Source organism: Argopecten irradians, chromosome 1 (genome assembly GCF_041381155.1).
Source record: "Argopecten irradians isolate NY chromosome 1, Ai_NY, whole genome shotgun sequence".
Lineage (NCBI taxonomy): Eukaryota > Metazoa > Mollusca > Bivalvia > Pectinida > Pectinidae > Argopecten > Argopecten irradians.
In genome coordinates, this window is record NC_091134.1 from 67606534 (window position 1) to 67618762 (window position 12229).

At 36.6% G+C, this 12229-nt stretch overlaps 1 protein-coding gene across 2 annotated transcripts in view; it reads left to right on the plus strand.

Annotated features, from left to right (window-relative positions):
- Positions 1-12229, plus strand: part of LOC138306168 (neuronal acetylcholine receptor subunit alpha-5-like) — a 49237-nt gene that overhangs the window by 29848 nt on the left and 7160 nt on the right. The window contains exons 1-4 of one of the 2 annotated variants that reach the window (XM_069246570.1): positions 1740-2171; positions 4378-4532; positions 4932-5386; positions 9560-9646. In XM_069246570.1, coding sequence (XP_069102671.1) covers positions 4423-4532; positions 4932-5386; positions 9560-9646 — 652 coding nt within the window. In that variant the 5' untranslated portion in view covers positions 1740-2171; positions 4378-4422. Of the gene's footprint in view, positions 1-1739; positions 2172-4377; positions 4533-4931; positions 5387-9559; positions 9647-12229 lie in introns of those variants that run through there. The other variant, XM_069246562.1, reaches the window with a different exon arrangement.

Here is a 12229-nt window from a genome sequence, read left to right on the forward strand (position 1 = left end):
ATAAAGTTCGGTTTTAGCTGCACTAAAATAAAGATATCAACAATTCTAAAGTCGGAAACGCATTCTTCGACATGTAGTATTAAAATATTCTAAATTACTTATTATACGCCCGAACAACTTTGCCATGCATTACTACACCTTTACTTTACATTAATACACTATTATCACACTATTGCACATCGCTGGAAGTTAGATAAGAATACCGTTTCAATAAATCTAACATTTGACAATATAATCCTTTAGATATACTTAAACTCTTTCTTCTTTCCAAGAGAGGAAAAAACCACAGTCGCTGTTAAGCGGAACACCTACTAATGACGTAAGTAATGACGTAAGTAATGACATAAGTAAAGGCGGAAATAATGACGTAAGTAATGACGTAAGTAATGACGTAAGTAATGGCGGAAATTATGACGTAAGTAATTGTGTAAATTAGATAGATGCCCAATAAGTTGCGTTGTCAGAAAATGAACAAAAACTGCTTGAGAACAGCAAAGCTCGCCTCATGCAGCCATTAAAGACCTAAGAGATTATCATGCAAGAATAAGTATACTTATTGGGCCAATTGAATTCTCAAAATCCAGTGTTTTACCCCTAAAATGAAAGCCCCTATTCATAGCACATAAATCCTTAGGACCTTTGTAAACCAAGGCAGAAACCAATGTCATTTCTAAAGTAAAATACAAATTGGCAACTAACCCATCTTGAAATTTTCAAAACTGTAATTTTTCATCCTTAAAACATTTGTCCATACCAAAGACAAGACTTACAAATCTATATTTATTTAATTAATGTAGAAACCAATATCAGTTGTGATGGATAACAATTTTTCCACACTTACACAAAAAACCTTGACCAGGTAATTTTGACCTCTTGAAATCCTCAAAATCAAGCTATCTCTTCCTTAAAATGATAGTTCATACCCATCAGAACACTAATCCTAACTTAATGATGTCATCAATGTCAATTGATATAGATAACAGTTTTTTCAACACTTACACCAAAACCTTAACCTGGGACGCCGACAGCATTGTGATTCCATAAGTCCCCCTCTTCTCAAGAGGCGAGCTAAAAAAATATATATAATTAACATATTTACGCATTGGTCAATGCATACCCATATTGAAAGAGGTTCGATTATGTGAAGGAACACGTGTTGTATATAGATAACATAATCGATAGATGATTATGTGAGTCCAACATTTGTTCTAGTAGATTGATGCGTGTCAACGCGGGTTTCCGCACCAACGATATAACCGGTTATTACATGTATAAGGAATTCAATAGAAATTGTCTTATGTTCGAATCTTCTTTATTTTGTCAGGGATGACGTGCCGTGTTAGCCCTGTATCAGTCTCTTTCAACAGAACACTGTAATAATAGTTTCTCGCCCTCTCTACTCCATCTCGTGTCTTGCGACAAGACGGAAACGATCCCACAGGAAATATCGTTTTTCTCGTGGGTTTACGAGAATACAGCTGGGCATGCAGAGCTCTGTAATTGACTTTCGGTAAAACATAACCTATTCTAATAATGTTTTATTTGCCATTTATGAAAATGGAAAATTATACTGCTGAAACATGGAATGCCTGTATTTGCTAAATAAGATGTAATAATCAACAAATATAAAGTTAACGTTCAATTGATTTATGATGTGTTCCTTAAATGTAGTCCGAATGATTCTGACTATCTATCCGCTTTTTATATACTGACGTGGGCGGATGATAGTCAGAAGTCCGTGCTCTTTCAAAACGCCAAAAGTCAGCGACCCTCACCAGGGTCGCTAGTTTTTCAATGTTTTCTCTTTTCAGGTTTCATGTGATTTTTTGACAATTGCATAGTTCGATAGAAAAATTATTTTTACACTACCTTGACATGTTGAAAAAAGTAAATTATATCTCTCAGCGTGCAACTTGTGGTATTTCTTTGAGACTTCTCAAATTTCCCGGCTAGATCGTCCATATTGGTTGAAGTTATCACGTGATTAAAATCTCGCCGGAAGTCAAGGGAAGCCGTTGATTTTTAACCTTCATTTTCTGACGTCACTCAAATTCTCGCGAGATTGGTTTTGGCAGCCATATACAAACAACGTGCTGAAAATGACGAAGTCCGAAGAAACTGGAGGAAATGCATTTGTTAATAGTCGTTTACACATATAATTGATATGGAAGGTAGTGTAAAAATGATTTTTCTATCGAACTATGCAATTGTCAAAAAAATCACATGAAACCTGAAAAGAGAAAACATTGAAAAACTAGCGACCCTGGTGAGGGTCGCTGACTTTTGGCGTTTTGAAAGAGCACGGACTTCTGACTATCATCCGCCCACGTCAGTATATAAAAAGCGGATAGATAGTCAGAATCATTCGGACTACCTTAAATGGTGCAGACCAACCTGTTTCATGTTACGATTTTAATGAGAATGTAATTAGACTTGGTTTTATCATTTCCCTTAATCAACATTGACAAAAGAATGCGACATTAAACATGGGATGCCCCTGAGAGGTGGCCATTATAGGAGACTGTATGATGGGGGACATTTATGAATGAGGCATGTCAATATTAAATAGAACTGGGTTACACATGGCGTGATCACCTAGCATCTGTTGTATTACGTGTGTCTCAGAGAAAAAAAAACCTCAACAACATTAAATGTTCGAGAGACAGTTAATTATGATGCAGCACAAAACTTACAAATTAAAATTACATTTAGAATCCTTTCTATGTAGAATTGTCAAGCTGTAAATAATGGTTTTTAAAAACGCCTAGGACATCTCGTAACATACCGAGACGCACGTCTAGGACATCTCGTAACATACCGAGGCGCACGTCTAGGACATCTCGTAACATACCGAGGCGCACGTCTAGGACATCTCGTAACATACCGAGGCGCACGTCTAGGACATCTCGTAACATACAGAGGCGCACGTCTAGGACACCTCGTAACATACCGAGGCGCACGTCTAGGACATCTCGTAACATACCGAGGCGCACGTCTAGGACATCTCGTAACATACCGAGGCGCACGTTATCACATGATTGGGTACTTATGTAATAGACTGTGCTTACCTCGACATGTCCCCTTTCTAATGATGTAATAATGGTAACATTTCACATTCTACCTTTTTGGTTCTGTACGTGGCCGTTTAAAGTCTTCATTACAAACGAAAATAGCTCACGTTACGATATGTACCACTGTCAGTCATGCTTCCTATCACATTACCATTCTATAGTATGATTTCATGCTTCTTTCTATAAATATGAAAAAAATCATTCAACAAACCTCATGATGATATCTAGTTTAAACAGAGATTTCCTTCATAAGTTTGAGTATGTAGGCATGTTGGCTGTTGGCTAAATGAAAGGCCGCAGATAGTCCTATGTAAACACATTAGTTCTGATGCAATTTAACCACGTTTAGAAAATCCACATCGACAAATAATAACGATATATGGGAGATTAAATAATAGACTTGCATTATGTGATTTACTCAAATCACTTAATTAATTGTTCTCGTGATAATTTTAGCACGAGGCTTTACCTTAAAACTCTCTAAGAGATTAGATATTTTTGTCGAACTTATTTCCTCTAACTTATTCTAAAATAAGATAAAAAACGCACAAAAATGAAAACTCTGAACAAATCACCCTGTATTCATTTATATAGATTGAATTAAGTGTTTAAAACTTGTGAATAATAGAGAATTGTGAACAAAGCAACAATCGGTTATAGATACTTTCTGAAGGAAGTCCATATCCCCTGTTCTACTTTATCTATAGTTTAGAAACGAGCTTCCTATTTCTACAGTGATTAGGATTTAGAGACAAACACGGAAGAGATCTACCGGGAACCGTTATCTTCGTCATACGAAAACATTCCAAATATACATTGGTCTCCAAAGGGATACAGACACTTTCATGTGGATAGAAATGGTTGTATCAATCGATATCGATCCTTCTATTCTCCGGATACAATTTATCTTGAAAAATGGCTTTTGCCACAAGATGGTGCTTCATTCATATAAATGATCACTGATCAAAGGTTTTCTCCATGTGTCAGGGGATTCCCAATCCAGGAAATTTTGTGGTGGAGCTCTGTTCGAAAAATGTTTCAAAATGTGTGTCCTTCGTTTGTATCTCATAAAACAAGCCTATTAATCCTGCGGGGTATGTTACATTGCTTGCACATAACTCTCCGTGCCATTGTACCTAGTTTGATTTCAATCACGTTGACAAACGCATTTAAGGATTTGCCGAGTAAGGTATTTAGTGAAGGAACTGCGTCGCATTTGTTAGGAACATGTATTTGTTAGTGTAAAGTTAACTCCCTTGATACTGAGTACACCCATGTCCTTCATTAAATGACATTTCCATTCCAGCACGAGAAGGAAGAAGTGTTTGAGACGGGCGCCCTCTTAAGGGAGATGTGGGAAGACATGCGCTTCCGGTGGGAACCATCTAAATACAGAGGAATAGCCACCATACATATTCCGGCGGCCAGCGTCTGGAAACCGGATGTAGTTCTGCTTAATAAGTACGGCAACCTCAGATTCAGTATTTCATAAAATTAAACAACAATAGTCTGTATAGACTATTAAATAACAAACTCTTTCTGTCAGTTTCCTGAAATAAGAATGAAAAGATAAGCATTTGTGGCAGGTCTTATTTGAATAATTCTTAGAAAATATTGCTTGTCTTTTTAGTTGTAAGTAATAGTTCTATCCAGAAAAGTCTACTGAGGATAATTTTATAACTCTCATTGACAGATGTAAATATACCTTTTTACTAGTCAGAGTAGAGTTTGTTTATATAGCCTAAAAGCCACATATGCATTGCGATACATTAACACATAATCTCTTTTACAATTAAAAAAATCCATTGATTTGCATATAGCAAAAGAAGCACTGAAATGAACATGTTTTTTCCTTTGCAGTGCCGACACGGACGTGGAAACGTTTGATCCCTTGGTTGTGGTTTTCCATACGGGAACTGTAATATACATCCCTAAGGTCCGTCTACGGGCCAAATGTCCCATGGATATGACGAAGTTTCCCATGGACAGACAAACGTGTAGGATACAGTTCGGATCATGGACCTATGACGTCACTCACGTCAACATCACGCATTTCACATCTGAGGAAAATGGCCTCGATATTCGTGACGCACGACCAAGTAAAGAATGGAAAATTGTGACTACTACAACTAAAAGAATTGATCACAAAAACGATTTTGGGAACGAAATTTATCCATTGATGGAATATTCGTTTATTCTTCAGAGGAATTCCGTGTATTACACACAGGTTTTCATACTTCCGGCTGTTCTATTGGCTGTCCTCGTTCCCTTCACATTTCTACTTCCGCCAGAATCAAGGGAAAGAATCACATTAGGTTGGTTGGAATATCATTTTGTTCTATTTGTCTAGATTAAAAACGGCTTCTTAAAAATGGTTGCAAGCCAATTATTATTATATTTAGTATTTTATTAAAATAGAAACCCAAAGAAAAAATGGAACATTTATCAAAGTGTTGAATAGTCTTATACTTAATTTTCTCTTTGTTTCTGGCTTTCTGATTGGCCTATTCATTTTTTTCATTCCGCGATGAAAAAAAAATAAAATCCGAGAATGGCGCGGAAACCCGACATTATCGTGACGTCACAATAGAAACACTGACGTTGCGTATTGATTTGGTAAAAATAATCCATTTAAAAAAAATCAATGGAATCGTGCGTGTAAACGTATTTCATTTTATAAAGTAGCCTGGAAAATTAATTATAAGCATTGAAGTCACTATTTTTTAATATCATTAGGTTATGAAATAGATTTTGTTTCATAACCCGATGAAATTAAAAAAATAGTGACTTCAATGCTTAAATAATTAATTTTTCTTTATTTCTGGCTTTCTGATTGGTCTATTTATTTTTTGCATTCCACGATGAAAAAATATCCAGGAATGGCGCGGAAATCCGACGTTAACGTGACGTCGCAATAGAAATATTTACGTTGCGTATTTGGCAAAAATAATCCGTTGAAAATCAATGGAATCGTACGAGTAAACGTATTTCATTTTATAAAGTGGTCTGGAAAATTAATTATAAGCATTGAAGTCATTATTTTTTTTATTTCATCTGGGTATGGGTTTGCAAAGAAAATAATTACTTTCATACCCCGATGAAATTAAAAGAATAGTGACTTCAATGCTTAATTGAAATGAAGATGTACTGAGAAATGATATGTAAAACAAGAAGGATCGTCCCAACCTTTTGGGTTGTAATCAAAGAAGACTACTACTAGTATCATCATACCGTTATTAGGGCAAATAGCAACTTCGACTCGTCGTTGCACATTAATGTAGGTAATCAACCCTAGTTTGTTATTATTCTATTATACTGTAGAAGAGGATAAAGTGTATTTGTGATGAAAACTTACGGACTATAAGATGACCTACACCATTGTGTAAAGGTGGTGGTGCTCGGCCATGTTTTGTGATGATTACTTACGGACTATAAGATAACCTACACCATTGTGTAAAGGTGGTGGTGCTCGGCCATGTTTTGTGATGATAACTTACGGACTATAAGATAACCTACACCATTGTGTAAAGGTGGTGGTGCTCGGCCATGTTTTGTGATGATAACTTACGGACTATAAGATAACCTACACCATTGTGTAAAGGTGGTGGTGCTCGGCCATGTTTTGTGATGATAACTTACGGACTATAAGATAACCTACACCATTGTGTAAAGGTGGTGGTGCTCGGCCATGTTTTGTGATGATAACTTACGGACTATAAGATAACCTACACCATTGTGTAAAGGTGGTGGTGCTCGGCCATGTTTTGTGATGATAACTTACGGACTATAAGATAACCTACACCATTGTGTAAAGGTGGTGGTGCTCGGCCATGTTTTGTGATGATAACTTACGGACTATAAGATAACCTACACCATTGTGTAAAGGTGGTGGTGCTCGGCCATGTTTTGTGATGATAACTTACGGACTATAAGATAACCTACACCATTGTGTAAAGGTGGTGGTGCTCGGCCATGTTTTGTGATGATAACCATTGTGTAAAGGTGGTGGTGCTCGGCCATGTTTGTCACTTGGTTTTAATGTTATGAACTCATTCACACACATCTAGTGCTATACCGTTAAACAACTATTGTGGTAATGTCGTCTGCTAAATGACTAACGGTTTGGTGTACAGCATCAGACATGTTCTAACCACAAAGAAGGATTAGTTACAATGTTATTGTACAATGTCGAGTAATTAAGGAGTTACAGCAAGACCTGTAATTATTTTTCATTTAGAGTTAAATCGGTCTGCTGTTTATAGCATGTAATTTGTAACAAGAAGACAAACATCTCCTAATGTCCGTATCAGTTATGTTTATATTTGTTATCCTACATAACGATGTAATTAACTTTGTCGATAATGTTTTAATAACATGTCGTAATGAACTTGAAATCACATCCTTATATCTTCCCAGTAAATTTTGCATCAGTTAATGATTCTCTGTTATGTATTTCATGTTATAAGATTGAGTTAAGATAGAACTTAATAAGCTTATCGAGCCCATTTCATCGAAGTAAATAGTTTCGATTTCGAATACTTAGACGACGTTTCCCATCAAAACATTTGTACATCAGTTTATGAGGTTATGTTCAAGGAAATCAAACAGTCCATACGAATGTCTAAATTCGTATGATATACGAAAAATTACCGAATTTAAGTGTTTTCCGCAAATAATCTACAAATAATATCTCTCTTTAAGTCATGATTTTTAATGTTTTCCTTTCTACTGCCTTAAAATCAATATCAACTGAAACTATAAACGTTTGCCTCAGCAAACGAACTTAAATTCTCAATTTTTACGTAAATCCACAAAAACCCATGACTTCTGCAGGCCCCTACATGATTCAACGTTCAGTCCTATTTTCTTGGAGAGAAAATTCACGCTAATTCAATTTGTACATTAAAAAGTATGCTACTTCTATATATTGTGTTCTATTCCAGCCTAGGTGTGTGGCCTTAAAATACTGCTGATAGCATTTTGTTTGTTTCAGACTCAGTGTTACCATGGTATTTTGTTTGTTTCAGGCTCAGTGTTACCATGGTACTTTGTTTGTTTCAGGCTCAGTGTTACCATGGTATTTTGTTTGTGTCAGACTTAGTGTTACCTTGGTATTTTGTTTGTTTCAGGCTCAGTGTTACCGTGGTATTTTGTTTGTGTCAAACTCAGTGTTACCATGGTATTTTGTTTGTGTCAAACTCAGTGTTACCATGGTATTTTGTTTGTGTCAGACTCAGTGTTACCATGGTACTTTGTTTGTGTCAGACTCAGTGTTACCATGGTATTTTGTTTGTGTCAGACTCAGTGTTACCATGGTATTTTGTTTGTTTCAGGCTCAGTGTTATAATCGTATTTTGTTTGTTTCAGGCTCAGTGTTACCATTGTATTTTTTTTTTGTCAAACTCAGTGTTACCATAGTATTTTGTTTGTGTCAGACTCAGTGTTACCATGGTATTTTGTTTGTTTCAGGCTCAGTGTTACCATGGTATTTTGTTTGTTTCAGACTCAGTGTTACCATGATATTTTGTTTGTGTCATACTTAGTGTTACCTTGGTATTTTATTTGTGTCAGACTCAGTGTTACCATGGTATTTTGTTTGTTTCAGGCTCAGTGTTACCATGGTATTTTGTTTGTTTCATGCTCAGTGTTACCATGGTATTTTGTTTGTGTCAGACTCAGTGTTACCATGGTATTTTGTTTGTGTCAGACTCAGTGTTACCATGGTATTTTGTTTGTGTCAAACTCAGTGTTACCATGGTATTTTGTTTATGTCAGACTCAGTGTTACCATGGTATTTTGTTTGTGTCAGACTTAGTGTTACCTTGGTATTTTATTTGTGTCAGACTCAGTGTTACCATGGTATTTTGTTTGTTTCAGGCTCAGTGTTACCATGGTATTTTGTTTGTTTCAGGCTCAGTGTTACCATGGTATTTTGTTTGTTTCAGGCTCAGTGTTACCTTGGTATTTTGTTTGTGTCAGACTTAGTGTTACCATGGTATTTTGTTTGTGTCAGACTCAGTGTTACCATGGTATTTTGTTTGTTTCAGGCTCAGTGTTACCATGGTATTTTGTTTGTGTCAGACTCAGTGTTACCATGGTATTTTGTTTGTGTCAGACTCAGTGTTACCATGGTATTTTGTTTGTGTCAGACTCAGTGTTACCATGGTATTTTGTTTGTGTCAGACTCAGTGTTACCATGGTATTTTGTTTGTGTCAGACTCAGTGTTACCATGGTATTTTGTTTGTGTCAGACTCAGTGTTACCATGGTATTTTGTTTGTGTCAGACTCAGTGTTACCATGGTATTTTGTTTGTTTCATGCTCAGTGTAACCATGGTATTTTGTTTGTGTCAGACTCAGTGTTACCATGGTATTTTGTTTGTGTCAGACTCAGTGTTACCATGGTATTTTGTTTGTGTCAGACTCAGTGTTACCTAGTATTTTGTTTGTGTCAGACTCAGTGTTACCATGGTATTGTTTTTGTTTCAGGATCGGTGTTACTACTCTGTATCGTGGTGTTGCTGATGATGCTTCAGCAGTTCCTCCCTGACTCACACCCAAACATTCCTACTATTGGTAAGTTTGTCTTAACACCTGATTATTCCTTTTGTACAATTTGTAAATAGGTAATTCAGCAAAACACATTCTCCCAGTCATACCGGATGTCTATAGAGTGTGCGGTATACCCATATTAGATTTCTATAGAGTGTGCGGTATACCCATATCAGATTCCAAGGGAGTGTGCGGTATACCCATACCGGATTTCTATAGAGTGTGCGGCATACCCATACCGGATTTCTATACAGTGTGCGGTATACCAATACCGGATTTCTATAGAGTGTGCGGTATACCCATACCGGATTTCTATAGAGTGTGCGGTATACCCATACCGGATTTCTATAGAGTGTGCGGTATACCCATACCGGATGTCTATAGACTGTGCAGTATACCCATATCAGATTTCTATAGAGTGTGCGGTATACCCATATAAGATTTCTATAGAGTGTGCGGTATACCCATACCGGATTTTTATAGAGTGTGTGGTATACCCATACCGGATTTCTATAGAGTGTGCGGTATACCCATATCAGATTTCTATACCCATACCGGATTTCTATACAGTGTGCGGTATACCCATACCGGATTTCTGTACAGTGTGTGGTATCCTCATACCGGCTTGCCATAGAGTGTGATTTAAAATGGTTGTTTTGATAAGAAGATGCTTTTCAGCCAATAGCATACATTGAAGAATGTTATACTATAGTGCTGTTTTGGTCTGTTCTACAAGATCACAATGTGTATAGCGGAGAGCGATCGAAGATAATGGCTGGATAATGACAAGGTCACAGCGAACTACTTTTATTAGAAGAGACTTATTTAGTGTATTAATCATGTATTCATTTTACGCTTAATTAAATTGTCCCTTTTAATTGATGCTATTGAAATTGTAATTGCAACATAAAATACCTTAAAGCATCGAAAACTGCTGAAAACATGTATTCGATGAAGGTCTAAAAGTTTCCAATTGAGCAAGCCATGAAAGGCATGCAATGAATATACCTTACACTGTTTATCTCAGTACATAGCTATGAGTTTTCCAAGTAAAGTTTAAAAAGATGGCTGAATAATTACCATGTTGTGGAAAGATCATTAATTAGAAACCTCCACAGAAAGAAAAAATGCAAAACATATAGCCATTTCGTGTTCCTAAAGAAACCTTTAAATTCCGTCTGGTTAAACCGCACCAGGCTAAATATAACTTTGTAGACCTGGATAAATCAATTTTTTCACTTTAAAAAAATCTGGAGTCTTGCCTAGAGTCTCTTGTCTGGAAGACAAATGCTTGTACAATGAGACAACAATGCCAGTCAGTCCACTTACCCAAAGATTGTCCATACCATGCAGTAAAACTCTTTATTCTGACCTTAGAACTATTCAGCTGACCCCATGCTACTATAAGTACAGTGTTAAGAGTGAAACCAGTATCCATAAAAGATGTCTGTTGAAAAGGCTACAATAACACGATGAAACCTTCAAAGCCACGCATCATCACTGGGCCCGGGTGTAGATTCCGAGTCATCACAATAATGTACCTGATGACAAGTAAATAGCTCTGCAGCGAGGTATATCTGGGGCAAGAGTAGGCAAACAATGAGGGAGGATAATGCTTTTTAACTGACAGTAAAACACACCGTATAGACTAGGCATCTACCCTTGTGGGTAGGTATTGATTGTGACGTGTGTAACGTCAGAGAGAAAACCATGTGAATTTCGGCCACAGAATAATGACGTCATAATGATGCCTACACTCAAGGGTGGTAACTCTGTAATATGCAAAGACGGAATGATAATACACTAAAAACAGCACAATGTAATTTTATGTATATATTATTTCATAAAATCAAGAAGAAATTCGTCCCATGTTATCTAATAAATAGCATTGCCAATGAACTGTTCCATAGGGAATGGTATCTATGGTAAACGGTAGGGTATATCGAATGGTGAAGAGTAACATTAATAGTAAGTGAAAAAGCATGTTTCAATGTGACTCGAGTTGAGCGTGACATTAATGCGATGTAACAAGGTGTCAAATAGGGTTAGTTATAGCCTACCAAATGTTTATCAATCGATAACGCAACAGTAGAATTGTCGGGAGAGTAGTCTACTGCAAAACACATTTCTCAGCAAGTCTAATCGTATCATACAATAAAACCCAAATAAATATTAATGATAGAATCTAAACAGATAAAGTATTAACTTGTTAGGGGAACATTCCCAAATGTCCTATAACTTCTGCTTTATTTTGTGTTTCATTTGTCTTCTCTGCTTTCATGTACACAGTAACTTCTGAATGTAATGTGTCCTTGATACAGAAAATGCAGATTTAAGTTCCTCAGATAGTGTCTAGATAACCTGGTATCCTACGTGCTCGTCCATTGTACACATCACGCTAGCTGCTTCCAGTTTCCGTCAATGTTGGGATAACTAAGCTGGGTTTCAACTCTCCTTAATTTATTGAAATAGCTTCTCATCCAGGGACTATTATTTGATGTTATTTTATAAGCAAAGCTACTGTATATCAGACTTATATTAGAATTTGGGGAATGTGTAAAGTATAGCCCTGTAGGACAGTGCGTCTTGCCTACTGTGAACATTGTC